At 42.5% G+C, this 15,060-nt stretch overlaps 2 protein-coding genes across 8 annotated transcripts; one reads left to right on the top strand and one right to left on the bottom strand.

Moving 5' to 3' along the window:
- The first annotated feature begins 3,535 nt into the window (after positions 1-3,535).
- LOC124659201 (probable protein S-acyltransferase 19) lies at positions 3,536-8,159 on the top strand. Of its 2 annotated transcripts, XM_047197164.1 has the most exons (9): positions 3,536-3,883; positions 4,758-4,871; positions 4,996-5,394; positions 5,646-5,714; positions 5,793-5,864; positions 5,998-6,120; positions 6,272-6,352; positions 6,445-6,639; positions 6,770-8,159. In XM_047197164.1, exons 1-9 carry the CDS (start codon positions 3,839-3,841, stop codon positions 7,787-7,789), a joined length of 2,118 nt encoding a protein of 705 aa, XP_047053120.1. In that variant the 5' UTR covers positions 3,536-3,838; the 3' UTR covers positions 7,790-8,159. The 2 variants fall into 2 exon arrangements, with proteins under 2 accessions (XP_047053120.1, XP_047053176.1); XM_047197220.1 differs by lacking the exon at positions 3,536-3,883 and having other exon boundaries at positions 4,764-4,871; positions 5,048-5,394.
- Positions 8,160-12,060: 3,901 nt separating this feature from the next.
- On the bottom strand, positions 12,061-14,665 carry LOC124659378. 6 transcript variants are annotated; one of them, XR_006989663.1, is made up of 4 exons: positions 14,327-14,665; positions 13,176-13,304; positions 12,467-12,554; positions 12,061-12,295 (listed from the first exon to the last, which is right to left on the bottom strand). XR_006989663.1 is itself a non-coding variant. In XM_047197355.1 (3 exons), the coding sequence occupies exons 1-3, from the start codon at positions 14,447-14,449 to the stop codon at positions 12,481-12,483; spliced, it is 321 nt and encodes a 106-aa protein (XP_047053311.1). In that variant the 5' UTR covers positions 14,450-14,665; the 3' UTR covers positions 12,355-12,480. The 6 variants fall into 6 exon arrangements, 3 of the variants coding, with proteins under 3 accessions (XP_047053311.1, XP_047053247.1, XP_047053366.1); XR_006989670.1 differs by having other exon boundaries at positions 12,462-12,554; XR_006989650.1 differs by lacking the exon at positions 12,061-12,295 and having other exon boundaries at positions 12,355-12,554; positions 14,327-14,662.
- Between the last annotated feature and the right edge of the window lie 395 nt (positions 14,666-15,060).

The raw sequence follows: 15,060 nt of genomic DNA on the forward strand, positions 1-15,060 counted from the left end.
ACATTGGCACTATGCTCTCCGGCAATGGCGCTAGAAAAGTGCTTGATAACCCCTAAGAGCAGGGAATCATTGTAGGACCTCTCAATGTGGAAGTAGGGTATCAATCCACAGGAGTAAGAAGGAAAAGCTAATATTCCCTACAACTAAAGCGTCACAAGTTTTAGTTTATTATGCACTAGTCAATTTTAGGGAATAATGGAAGTTGGTTTGATTAAAGAAAATAAGTGTAACAAAATAGTAATGCGAAGTATCCCAATCCTCTTTCAACTCAAGAGGACAAGACAAAGGTTTTATAGTATAGGAACAATGGACATGGGTTCATGGGTTCAGTAAATCCCCTCTCTCGATCTATGGTGGTGATCATGTTATAGATAATAAAAAATACACACAATAGTTATGTTTAATGGTAATGTTTATGATGACTACATGTCCTAAAAAAACATAGTTGAAAGAAGTACTCCTTTGTGTTGTTGTTATCACCCTCGTAAGGACATCGTTGGTTATTGTCACACCACACATCATACACATCCCTTTTTACTCCCAGATAAAGGATGTGGTGATGCATTGACATGTCACTCAATCCATATGTCGTTGTCTATCACTCGGTCATCCATATATCATACTAGTATATGGTAAACACTTTAGACATAGATGCAATGATTTATTTGTTATGTGAAGGATCATATCTCTCCCATCTACCTACACTTGGTTGTGTCAAGTACCTCATGACAAAGGTAAACAAGGAATTAAATATTCCAACGCAACCGTAAATGCATATCAAGTATCATCATACACAACCACAAATGCATATCATAGAAGCATCTCTGAAGTATGATTTAAACCATAAATATTCCAACACAACCGTAAATGCATATCAAGTATCATCATACACCATAATATCCACCATAGGAATTACATAGATAGATCCATAATCATACAAGGCACAACATATGGACTTCAACCATGATCATACATAGAGACACTGGATCAAGTTACCACCACAAACCCATTGTCCAGGGGTGGGCTACTCTTATCTTGGTGGTGTTGACGTATATCTTGGAGGGGTAGGAGATCTCTCCGGTGGCGGCTCCGGCAGAGGTTCCCCCTCCAATCTTCGCTGGTGATGACTATATCTTGGTGTTTCTGTGATATGCGCTGCTTCCTCTCTGAGACGCGTCGGGGGGCCTTTATATAGGCGTTTTTAGGTCAAGACCTTTCATCTAGGGCTTTGGATGGACGGATGCGGATGCCCGAAGGGAAAAAGAGAGGTGGTGGCGCGGCCTGGGGTGGAGCCTACTACAACATTAACAAACACGTTGGGTTCTCATTCCCCCCAGTTTCTTCTCTCTCCTCGCATCGCTTTTTGAGAGTCTCCTAGTTCCTCATGGCTCCTCTCCCCTTCTCCTCTGGCAGCCTCGCTAACTGGAGTGAGTTGCCCCCCTCTGTGCATAGTAGTAGTTGGTGAGCTAGGTTTGTCTATTCCCAAGGGATTTGGCGTTATGCCGCCGGGGAGCTCAACTACGGTGCTTGCGACCAGTGGTTGGTGGTGTGGTTCCTATTTGCAGTACTCCAGTGGCTGGAGCCAGATATGGAGGTGACCTCACCACTGCATCCCCTTCAATAAAGGCCCAGTGGTGGCTTAGATATGATGGTGTGTGCCGGCTAGTCTGCGATCTCGAACCACCGAGGTGATGGTTTCAGACATGAGGTTGGAAGCCAGGCTACAGACGTTCCCGGTTGTTCTCAAGCTCGAGACTTGCGATGACCGTGCCCATCTCTCCCTTGCTTATCTAGGCCATGAGATGGTCATGCTTCTACCTGCAGATGTGAAGACGATGCGTAGGCCTTACTCTTCTCTATCCTGCCAAGTCACAGCGACATCATCCCAAGTGGCGTGTCCTAGGCAGCGGCGTTGCTAGGCATGAGTGCAAGCGAGATCAGTTGAGCAATGGAGAAGGACTCGATTGCTTTCACTTTATTTAGTCTAGGGTTCTTTGTGTAAAATTACAAGGCCAGTTTGCTATGCTAGCAACTTGTTAGACCTTTTTTGTAAAATGTAATCTCACCACTAGAATAAAATGAGTCTGCTAGGTCTGTCCATCATGATCTTTTCATGTTAAGGGCACCAATGTATGGTGGCATACAGTGATACTGCTTCCGAAGCTAACAACTCCTAGGGAGACGTGAGGCAGTAGTTTATTTGTTTTCCATCCAACCCAAAAGCTTGGGCTACCAATCTCTTTCGTCAAGTATATGCACTCATTTCTCTCTTCCTCTCTCGTCTCTCCACACCTTTTCTATCGGAGATGCAACTTCTTCCTAGGCTAGCTATAGTGGTAGTATCTTAGCTAGTATCATGCATCCTAGACCCACCAAAAATGTTAATCGATGTGGCAGGTATTTATGGAGGAGAGAGGATATTAGAGTATCATAGATAGATACCGTATCATGGCGCATATCACGAGAAAAGTTAGTGTCAAATAAATCTTGTACGCAAATTTGTATGGGATTCTACAAATCAATAAATATTGTAAAACTATGATACTATGCATTATAGATGTAGTATCATACAAAAATATCATATACATGATACTACTATATGATACTATCCACTATGACCAGCCCTAGGGAGAGTACTGACAACCCCCAGAGCAGCATCCGAGCCTATCATTTGACACCCGAACCGAGTTGGGCCTGCAGGGCAGTCAGTTCAAGCCACCCGTTGGCCATGCCCTAAAAGAAACACGTCTACCTAGAAAAGCATAAGAAGCTTCTCAAAAGCTGAAACACAAAATAACCACAAGAATAAAAAAACAAAAAGGCAAAGGATGAGCATCCTCAACGAGGAACAAGACGAGGATGAAGAAAAAGGTGTTGGACCAGGAGAACACCTGCCCAGGAGAAGAGACCACACCTGCCGGGAGAAGAAACCATAGAAAGTGGTTGGCACTTCTTGAAATGTGATGCATCATTATCGACTGATTAACGCCCGGCAATCAGTCGATCCGGCACTCATCTACCTGCGCTCACCACACTTAATTGTTCTTTCTGCTAAAAAACGAGGCCAACATTCCTTTGGCTGCACCCCACACATCGACATGACGCTTAGCTTAGCATACATAGATAGTACAAATTGAGGATCAGGTTGTTTAGTACGTGCCACCTAGAGCATGATTATTAATTAATTTCATTCAATGCATGCATGCTTTCAGGTCAAGCAACTATTTTATAGTACTACCGGATTGAGGCTTGGTTGAGTAGGAGTACTGCAATCTCAATTCCATTTGTTTACATTTGAGAAACACTATCGTAGTACTTTGTATACGTGTCCAGTACTGTACCACGTAGTATCGAATCCAGCCAACATTTAGTATAGTAATTCTGTCCGTTTCCAGAGGAAAAATACTCGCTTTTTCTTTTGACATGAAATACCTGCGAATTTAAGGCAGAGCAGAGAGTGAGGCTAGAAAAGGCAAAGCTCTCTGCTGCACAGCTTCAGTTCCGAGACTGAAGCGCCCTTTTGACTTTGCTTCAGTCTTCTCTTCTCTCTCCGCGGGAAGGCCACGAGATTCCTCCGCGCCAGCCCTCAACTGATCCCCAACTAACAAGCACCGAGAAAGCAACGGAAACCCAAACCCGGTAAAAGATAATCACCAGGAAACAAGGAAGAAAAGAAGGGAGAGAAGGTTTGTGTGAGCGTGAGTGAGGTTCGTTCTTTCCTTTTCTTTTTATAAAGAAAGAAATCTCCAGCCTCGTTCTGTTCGTCTCCGGTCTCCGACTGCCCTCGAGAAACCAGGGGCAAAGGCGGCGAGAGAGGAGGGAGGAAGAGGGGGCCGCCATGGTGAGGAAGAACGGATGGCAGCCTCCGGTACACACATTCCAGGTGAGATTTTCGACGGCCTGTTTCTCTTCTTTCTTACAGTGGTAGAATTTACTAGGCGAGTTCAACTCGTGTGGACTGCCTTGCCAGGGCCGCGATAATGTCGGGGGATTCAGTTCAGATCAGCAGCGAGAATTCAGTTGATAATTCGTCTTCTACTCCCGTTTTGTCGTTGATTGGAGGAGATAAATGCCAAATGTAGTTATTTAATCGGCGTTCAGTCTCTAGGCCGCAATGCTCGCGAGGATGATTCTTGCTCCTGGTTTTTAGCAAGAGGGGATTTTCTCCGACCTGTTCAAGATCTGCGTGAATTTTGTGTTCTTGAAAGAAAAATAAAGCATGTTTGGGAGAATTTATCTAAGGCAGGCTCCTTTAATACCGGATTCATCAATCTACTACTCTACTAGGCATGAACCTGGGTTGTCTTTTGTAGTTTTGAAGCGGGAATACCCTTTGGTACGATCCTATTTATTTATCTGGATGATCCCCTTTAGTACTAGCTTTATAGTGTTTGCAAATTTCCGGACTTGTACCGTTGATTCTACAATATGCAATTCCTCTGAAATCAAAACTTTTGTGTTTAATTGTGTTAAAAGAGGAGAAAAACTTGCGGTGTTGGACTGTTCCTGTCTGTAATGCCCTGCAAAGACAAGACCTTTATTGTGATGTAAGAAAGCAATATATATGCGACAAATTTGGGCGGTGCATTTCATAGGTTCCGCTATCGATAGTTGGTCATATGCCTCTACGCGTTTTTTCATCCCACATTTTCCGGTTCAGCTGATACACTGATAGAAATTCCAAATATGTCTTGAAGTTGACCATTTCATACTTTTGAACCGGGGAATGACTACGTTCTTAATCTCTTATTGAACAGATCATTGCAGTTTTAGTTTTCTTCATTCTGGTGGTTGTGTTTTACGTCTTGTTTGCACCGTTGGTTGGAACGCAAATCCTTGAGTATGTCGCAATTGGTATCTACACTCCTGTGGTAAGCCTGCCATATTGCACCTATATTGTATTTATTTCTCATCATTTAAGGATTGTTACTTTCTCTGCTTTTTTTTTACGTTCTATGTGTTTACTATTTACATTCTTCGTGGCAATTCCTTCAGGCATTTGCTGTCTTCGTCCTTTATATCCGGTGCACTACTATAAACCCTGCAGATTCTGGGATCATGTCAAAGTTTGACGATGGTTATGTCAATGCACCAGAAAGTAATGCTGGCTTGCAGGGCACAAATTTGCCTGGGGAAACTGGCATTGCTACTGGAACAAACTCCCCCACATCTACTTGTAGAAGCTCTCAAAATGTGCGTTCTAACCAAGGAGATTTAGCAGCTATGGATACAAATATAAATATAAGTGTGCAATCACCAAGAAGAAGATCAGGGTGCTACATTGGAGGCTTCATTTGTGCTTTGTTTAGTAAGGAGGATTGCAGGAAGTCTGATGATTTAGAGAATGAAGTTGATGGAGAAGGTGCATTGTTCTGCACATTATGTAACGCTGAGGTGCAGTCATATATGCGGATGTTTGAGTTTGAAATGTTTTATTTCCCATGTCTCACATCTTATCAACAGGTCCTATCTGTTTAGAGTGCTGCACTAACTTTGATACAAGTAAAAAAATGAAAACCAACACCGCCAGATCTTGCTAATTTACAAAAAGAAAGGAGTCTAGAAGGGTTTGCTTAATTTCTTATACGAAGCAAGAAACTTGGTTGCAATATAGATCTTTCTAACTTACGAAGAAAACATTTCAGGTTTGTCAATTCAGCAAACATTGCAGAAGTTGTGACAAGTGTGTGGATGGATTTGATCATCACTGTCGGGTATTTCTTACACAGAAGCTATATTTTCCTTCAGTTTTTATTTGCATATCTGATTTTTTTTGTTTGCATCTGCTGCAGTGGCTAAATAACTGTGTTGGACGCAAAAACTATTTCACATTTATTGCTCTGATGACTACCAGTCTCCTCTGGGTCTGTAAAGTGGTCTTAACTGATACCTAATTGTCACCTAAATAATATTTAAAATAATATAACACTTTTGCAGCTTCTATTCACTTATCATCTGCTTGCTAAGCTAATTTATTTCTGACCTCATGCATGACAGCTTGCTATTGAAGTTGGGGTGGGCATTGCTGTTTTTGTTCTGTGCTTCATCAACAAGAATGCGGAAAAAATTATTCATGACAAGATTTATGGATTATCTCGTCCTGCATTTGCAGTTATTGTGGTAAGCCATCATTCTTTATTTCCGTAACTACTAAATTTTGGAGATCATGATTAGACGCCTAAAACTGTATAGCCCTGCAAGATAATTATTCCACTATTTTTTTTGTATGACCATGCCGTTAGCTGACTGAATGTGTACTTCTTATGTACAGGGAATATCTACTCTTCTGTCTCTAGTTGCTTGCGGACCTTTAGGAGAGCTGTTCATCTTCCACATGCTATTGATCAGAAAGGTTTTCTCGCAATTCCCACCTTGCGTAGTACGTATTCAAAGGTCCTGTTTTTTGATTGGATTGTTACATTTCTTTTGCTTGCTCTGTATCAGGGGATCACAACTTATGAATATGTTGTCGCAATAAGAGCTATGAGTGAAGTACCTCAAGATGAGGAGGAAGAAGAGAGGGTAAACATTATTTATTCCCCAACAAACTCAGCCACTACTGGATTCAGCGCCGGAAGTTCTCTTGGTCTTCACTACAAGGGTGCATGGTGCACACCTCCAAGGATTTTCGTTGATCAGGTAGCATTGGACAACGAGCATACCGCCTTCTGAATTTTAAGCTTGCTAAACAATCTGATAGTGTATCTTTTCGAGAGATCAGTAATTTTTTTTGGAGGCTTTATCGGTGACTTTTGTGCCTATGTTGAAGCAAGACGAAGTTATCCCACATTTGGAGCGTGGCGTGATACCATCTACCATCGACCCTGATGCCACAGGACATGCTGAAAGACCAAACAAAGCCAAGAAGCAGGTCAAAATCAGTTCATGGAAGCTTGCGAAGCTGGACGGCAATGAGGCAATGAAAGCTGCTGCAAGAGCTCGGGCATCGTCCTCTGTCCTCCGACCCAGAGATGCACGCGGGGGCCATGATGCCGACCTTAGCTCCAGCGGCAATGGCAGTGTCAGGAGCAGCATTAGTGCTGATTACAGCGCAGCAAGGGAACAGAGGGGTGGCCTGAAACTGTCTTCTCTTCAGAACTCGTATCCTCAGAGCCTCGCTAGCCAGGATGACTACGAGACTGGCACGCAGAGCGCCAGCAGTGTGGGCAGCCCGGTCCACATCCACAAGCTTGCACCTCACACGCAGATCAATGTGCCATCATCCCGCCCACCTCCACCACCAGAGAGGCCAATACCAAGGCCGCCTGTTCCTCCAACTAAGCAGGTCACCAACCCAATGTTCCAGTCAGCCACGTCCTACGTTAGGGAGAACCGAAGAGCATCGGTTGTTTGGGATCAAGACGCCGGTCGGTACGTGTCGGTGGCACCCGCACCCGCAAGACCCAGGGGAGCTGGTGGCCGCGTTGCTGCTGATCAACCGGCAAGAGCACCGCCTTTCTTGGAAAACCCAAGTGGTGAGCCAGGCAGCTACAACAACCGTGGTAGAAATCTCACACCGATGAATGTATCTTCTTCAGCATTGCCATCCGGACAGCCTTCTGAGTGGCTGGCACACTCTGGACAATCGATATTCTTCGGCGGGCCTGTTATGAGCGCCGCTGTTGCTGGATCTCAAAGGAATGAAGCGGACACGAGAGCGCAGCCAGATGACAGGAGGGAGCTCAATGCTGATCACCACGATGCGAGGGGGGAGAGGGGGCGAACCGCCCAGTCCTTCCCGTTGTTTGCTCCTGAGGCGGTTCAGAAGAACCCACCGTTCAACAGGTGATGTCCACACCATTAGCTGACAACAACTGTGCTGCTGCCTGTGTCATGATGACACGCAAAGAAGACTCTTACAGCTGCAATCAAGCAGATAAGAATCTTCAAGGACATGTTTTCAGAAAAGAGTCTGAACTGAGCATAACATTTTCTTTCTCGGAGAACTGAGTGAAGATGAAACAGAAATCAGAAAGCAAAAGTAGAACAGCCAATTGGCTTTGATGTAAATTGGTTGTCCTTTCACTGTTAGCAACGATTTTTCTGGTACTCAATAGCTTCGTTTAACAGGAGTTTAAAACATGATATGATATCAAAGTGGGATTGTTTAAGCTTTGTTCAAGAAATACATCTGTCCAGGATCGTCTGTTGGCGCTCTTTGACCCATGGGAATTTTCTCTGACTCATAGAAATTTAGCTTTTTCTTGTGAAACTCGTATTTAAATGTATGTATATAAAAAAAAAGAATCTTTGCTGCTCTCTGATCTGCCTTGCTAGAATTTTAGGACCCCGTTTGGAACGAACGGAATTTTCTTCTGGAGAATAAGATTCTTAGAGCCTTAGAGGAAAATTTTCTTTCAGACCGTTTGGAACAAAAGAATAGATATCCTACATTCCTGTGAACTAGATTTAGATGTGCGCCTTGGCGCACGATCCCGTGAATTTCACCTCAAGTTATATTTTCTATAACGACAATAAAAATCATGTAAAATAAGATAATATTTTTTTAGGTTTAAAACAAATTGAATATGATGAAATTAGGATAATACACACAAAATTACAAACAGGGTGGCAAACAATTTATATACAATCATGAAAATAGAAAAATATATTACACTAAATAACATTATTGTTCTGGCAAAAGAAACAAAAGTAAGAAAGGAATATCGACAACATCTACGTAGGCTGCCCATGGGCACTGTCGTTTAGAAGCCACAACATGGGAAGCGTAAACCTAATAAAAACCTGCACCTTGGTGTGCATTTTCCTGGCTTCTCAACTAATAAACGATTTAGAAACAGCCATTAAGTCATTCCAAAAGGAATTGCCAAAACAAACGACCATGAAGGAATGGCAAAAGCAAAAAAAAAAAAAATCCAGATAAGTTGCACTCTTCCTCCAACAGCGTTTTCTTGTACTCATCCGATAATTGCCCCTAACAAACCTAGGATTTTGGGGCGCCAAGGGTACATCTCCGCTTTTTTGCAATGGTAAACAGCTGATAGAGCGTTAGGGTATATGCAAACCCTTGGAAGCAAGGATTCACATAGATAAGTAGTTCAGAAAACCATTATATAATCCAAAGAATATGTCATTAAAAAAACAACTGTCACACATAGAGACGACAATCACAGTTATCGACATTTAAGTCAACAAAGATGTTGAAGTGAGAATCATTTTGTCCTCAAGGAAGCGTGTGCACTCAATCAATTGGCATGAGCAAGAAGAAATCCAAATATTCCCCTAATAAAGTAGTTAATTTTCTTTAAAAAAACAAGAAATAGTAACTGGAAACTGAGTGCTTCATCTTGCAACGGAACTGGGCAGATGTTCCATGCACGCTCAATTCCAGCAGCCACCCGCTTCTCGTGCTGAGTACCGAAGAGGAGGGACAGGCAAAACAGACTGCGAAGATAACTGCAATATAAGACAAATATCATTTTGCACTGCCTAGAAAAAATCTAAATCGAGACAGAATGTAAATGGAATCAGTTTTGACAAACTATATTAGAAACGATCGTAGCATAAGTACCATAGTATCAAAACGGAAGTAAAAAATTGTAGTTGGCACCCCCTGGTTTTAGGCCGCCTTGGAAAAATTTAGGGGCCCATCTTTCACACTAATAAACATTTTGTAAAACACTTTGTATTAAGCTCAAGATCACTGTAAACCAAAGAAATTGTAGTCTAGTTTAGGCCAGATCATTGTAAAGCAAGGCAATATAGAGAAATAATGATTTTATATGAAGGTTCATATAAGTTATCGAATAATTGATTAATCAACATATTTGTTATGTGTATGGTACGCTAGCTAATAAGAATGAAGCACAACCACTATTTATGTACATCATCTTCAGTCTTTTGCTGAACAACTTTGCACAACTTGATAATACCTGCTCCTTGTTCTCAGATAATTGACCAATACGTAAACATTATGTAAATAGATTTGGAGTGCGCTTTGGCACACGATCCCGTGGAACTCGTGCCGATTTACAATATGTATAACAAATAAATTATGTGAAAAAATAATAATACATTTCTTAGGTTTCACAAAACTAAGTTGATAAGATGAAGTTAGGATAAAGCACACGGACACGTGGAAAACTGCTACCGACTACGAGTAAGATTTTAGGCATCTGCAATAACTCCAAGCTTCTCCCCCTTCTCTCCCCTCTCCACAGACCTTGAGAGTCCCATGTGTCATCTCGGTGCCGTTCCTCTTCTCCTCCACTGGCTTCGGCCATAGGAATGGAGTTGGAGCTGGCCGCCGGGCTTCTCTGTATGTAGTATATCGTCTGTTTCTCGCCTCAGTTGTAGTATTAGGGTTAGCAGTGTGTCCCGTAGTGGCGTTTGGCGAGATGCCATCGGGCTTATCCCCTCTTGTGCTGCCGCTTGGCCGTCCTTGACGTCGTCAGCGAGCTCCTGAGGTGGGAGGTTGTCGGAAGAGCTACTGAGGCCGGACGCCCTTTCAATAATAGCGGTGGCTACTTCCTGATCTGGTTGCGTGGTGGGGAGAGGATCCTTCCGGTCGGCCAAGGAGGCGAGGGGAAGGAGTGGATGACCGCTGCAATCCGTAGATCTGGTGTGCCAATGTCTTGGAGCACGTCGCCATGGCCCTCGAGTTGTTCAGGGTGATTTTTGGCGCATCCCGTACTGGTCGAGGCGGCAAGGTGCTTCATGATCCCATGGGAGGTGATGTCAGCGTGCTCACTTTCAATAAGCTCGAACATGTTCGATGGAGCTACGGTCCCGGGTGTTCTTCCTCGCTCCGTTCGTCATGGTGGCGGAGGACGAGTGGTGGCGCCGGGTTCTCCAAGCTCTAGGAAGAGTGTGGGGCTGCAGCTATCTATGGCGGAGTTCCTCAAGGGCAGCCTCATCAAGCCGGCGTTATCCATGGCCGAAGGGGCCACTCTGCGCCCGGCTGCCAAGTGCGCCTAGGGCTTTTCTTCCTCCGGGCCAAGCCACCATGGAGGATCTTCACTGACTCAACAGCGACGTTCTACATCTACCTGACCCCAAGTGGCATAGTCTCCGGCAGTGAGGTCGATGGCCGTGCGTTGACGTCGCAGAGCGTCAGCGGTGTGAAGGGACCTGATTGCTTTTTTAATTTTGTGTTCCAAGGTCCTGCTTGCAAAAAATGAGGACTATTATGTATTTTCTGTGCACGTTGTAGTTCTTGTTGTAACTGTAACATGACTGCTTATATAAATGCAGTTTCCTGTTTAAAAAATACCTACAAAATGACTCCAAGCGGTTTTGTGTCCAAAAACACACAAAAAGACGCCGTAAAACTAAAATGCGATGTCCAAAAATACGGCATAGATTCTCATTGGGAATTGTTGATTGGCTTTTTGTTTGATGTGCAGATCGTAGGGCACGTCGTGAAGTGTATGCACGCGTGACTGTACATGTGTCGGACGCTGGCAAAGAAGGCACATCCTTCTCTATTTCTCTCCTCCACGAACAACTGTATCTACGGCCACCTTCTGAATGGCGACCTGGCGGCGATTGACAGAAGCAAGGACGGCAGCGGGAACATGCAGTACTGACGAGGCGATGACTGATGCGGGGAGGCTGCAGGAAGAGATGACGTCACCTTCCGTCCTGATGGGCACCGTCTGTGGAGCTTCCCGGCGGAGCGCATGCTCCCGCACCCAGCGAAGGTAAGCTCAACAGCAATTAAGATGTGCCTTATGGTCCAGATCCACTTAATCACGCGTATATCAGCCATGCTCTTGAATATCAGAGCTTTCCCCTTGATTTTTTTTTGACAATGAGCTTTCCCCTTGATTTCTCATAAGTTTCTTTTGTCTGAAATGATTCGAGTCGTCTGGATGGCTACCGGCTGGGCGAGATGTTTTTTTTTGCTAAGAATGAAAGTTATCATATATATTATCCACCAGTGGTCTTCTCTAGATTATTCCATATAACTATTTTTTTCACTTGGGCGGATGTGTTCTTTTTCTGGGTAGACCTTTAAATCTGAATCTGTGTGCACAGATCTAGCAATAGTACACCGACACTGAGCAAGATGGTTGCAACCATAGGAATTAAATACAATTGAAAGAGGAAAAGACATGAAAGATTGCATTGATCAGTCTGATTGATTACAACCATCAATAACATGAACGAGAAAAAGGAAAGAAAATAGTAGATCACAGACATAACAAAAACTGAATTCATCTTTGCCTGCAAGCAGGGCTCCCTAGGGACCAAAGAAGGTGAATTCGGCAGCTGCGCTATCGTTTCTTCTTTAGGGGCCTTGCCTTGTCGCATAAGCTGTTTAATTTTGTACCTGTAAATTATGAGCACATTGATACATACATGTGCTAGAGGAAACCTGAAAACCCAATGGACCTAGGAACACATGAACACTTACCCATGAAAACCTGGAAGTAACACTACATAACTTATTTTACAATACACTGGTAGCAGGATATATAGGTAGTGGTACTATATACATTACTTGTGGGACTGAACTTAGTGGATTAAAAGCTCCGTGTAATATGTATGTTCCATCTGCTTAGCTTCTCTGTTTCTTAAGCTAGAACGACCTGGTGATATAGATAGAAACTTGTTATTTCCTGGGAAAAAAGAAAATAGACTGAAGTTAGTAGTACGGATCCCTCCATTGTATTTTCCTAGCATAGAAGAAAAAAATCAATATTTTCTGGACAGAAGAAAACTTCCATGATTCATATGGAAAAAGAGCATATAATGATAATTTAATTCTTTTGGTGGATGTTGGTTATATAAAAATACCTTGTTTATAGTAGATAGTACGGTATTTAAGTAACATGCAGTTTAGAAAGATAGAAGCAACAATTAATCAGTACTTCTCATGTTCAATGATTGATAAAAAATATGGTGAAATGTATCAGATTAAAGAAAAGCAAAGATTGAGAAATCAGTTTGTCTATGATAATTGTTTTTTAGTAACAATCAGCACCCAAAGTAGTTTGTATGGAAACAGTAGTAAAAATGGCAGAAGTAATGTGTAAGTTAGGAAGATGGAAATAATGTTGGATAAGCATTTGTAACAGTTACTTTATTGAAAATATAAGAAGCTAAAAAAAACTTGTATAGAGGGAAAAATATATAAGGTGATGCAATGTATTGTTGTCATCAAAAGGGAAGTAAAAGTGATCTCAATGCATTAAATTGTAAAATATCACCTCACTTCTGTCATGTTTGTTGGTCTCTATTCTCCCAGATCCAACCAATATCTGCAAGGACTTTCCAAGGATGAGGCTTAAGTGAGACATCCTTGACCAATGAAGTTTGCATGTTGCTTCTCTTTTGATCTGCAGATATATGTAGAACTTATTATGAAAATTTACAACTATATTAGAAAATGGACGGTGAAAAGAGTTGAGTATCTAGTTTCATGAGCTGGCCCTGTGAAGATAATATGGGGCTCTCTTACATAATGGACGGAGCCACACTAAGCCCATACATGTTATATATATATCAACTATGGCTGCTTTTTACCTTTTATTTATTTACAATTTTCATTATTAGTTCTTCTAACCCATTTTCTTCGCTACAAGCCTATAACAATAGAGAAAGAAGGGGTAAAGTTCGATGTGGAGTTGCTGCTAGCTGAGATCCTGCACTTTTGACTTGAAGCCAAGCTGCAGATTTCCCTTGGAGCAACCATGGCCATGCTCACGGTTTTGGCATGGTGGTCTGCCCCGCGGCGCACCAGTAGCGGTAGAAGAAACATCATGACCAACAGAGGAACGGTGCCATGGTGCTTTTGTCGCTTTGCCCGTAGTTCTACTGCGAGGACTTCGTTTCTTCGTCGAAGAGGCTCCGCCAACAGCGCTTGGTTCACTGCTGCAAGGAAGCAGATGATGAAGGTCCAGACGCCAGCTCACCGGCACGCTGGCCATTGGAGATTCGGTTCTTCGGTGTCACAGATCCTATTAATTAGGCTGAAAGCCACCCTTGGAATCATCCATTTAAGTCAACAATGCGAGCTGACCTGCTGCTAAACGGTATGTTCCTCTCTTCTGAGTAAGAAAATCATATTTTGTCTACATGCCCCAGTTTGATTATATCAGTTAACTTATTTTTTTATTTTTGAGTTCAAGAAAATAAATGTGATGTTTCCAATTTGATGGAGGACTTTTTTTTATCGTTGACACAGTTTCTATAGCACCCATCTCATCCTATGGAACATGAATAACATCCAAAAAAAAGGTACCCAACTTCAGTGAAAATGAATAACATTTGATAATGAATTTAAAGAACTCCATCCCATGAACTAAACACAGAGAAAAGATCGCAGATAATATTTGACAACAGATATGGGCAGACTTACATGTTTTTGGCCTTGCTCTTGGCTCCTTTTCATGGTTTGAGCATAAACAACTTCATTAGTGGATACACATTGAGCAAGGGCATCACCGTAGCTGAACCTCCGAGTCCATTTTAGTACACCCATTGTTTAGACGACCCTTCTCCGTCTCGAAACACTGGAATGAAAATAAGCAAGGTGAGAAAATTAGACAGTCAAAGAAATGTGACTGACTAAACACAACTCAAAAGTGCAAAGCTACATTAGTTTCAGTCATAAATAAATAAAATATGCATGGCAACTTTAAAATTCAAAGTAGGGGCCAGGCTAGCTACAGCCTACCACCGCGGGGGGAGGTACAGGAGGCCATGGCCAACATAGGCTACAGCACCATCACAACACAGCTGTAGAACCTCAAAGAACAGTGCTAGTTCCAGGAAAATGGAAAACACCATTGTCCTAAGAGTGATGGAACGGCACTGCTAAGAATAACAAAAAGACTCGGCTGTAGCAATAAAGTAACTCTACAAATAATATTTCAAATGATCTATTTCACACTTTGATGCAAGATTCCAAGCTTTGAGCAGATGATTTTGAAGAGGCAACATTGCCATTTGTTTTTACACAAGTGTTTGCCTTCGTACAAGTAAGCTTAGTAAAAAAAGGGTATGTTTTGTAGGAGACATTTTTTGATATGACCGATTTATGTTGCACAAGCATCTCAGTAATATAAGTGATTCTCTAAAAATAGAACCACT

The sequence above is a fragment of the Lolium rigidum genome, chromosome 1 (assembly GCF_022539505.1).
Source record: "Lolium rigidum isolate FL_2022 chromosome 1, APGP_CSIRO_Lrig_0.1, whole genome shotgun sequence".
In the NCBI taxonomy this organism is placed as follows: domain Eukaryota; kingdom Viridiplantae; phylum Streptophyta; class Magnoliopsida; order Poales; family Poaceae; genus Lolium; species Lolium rigidum.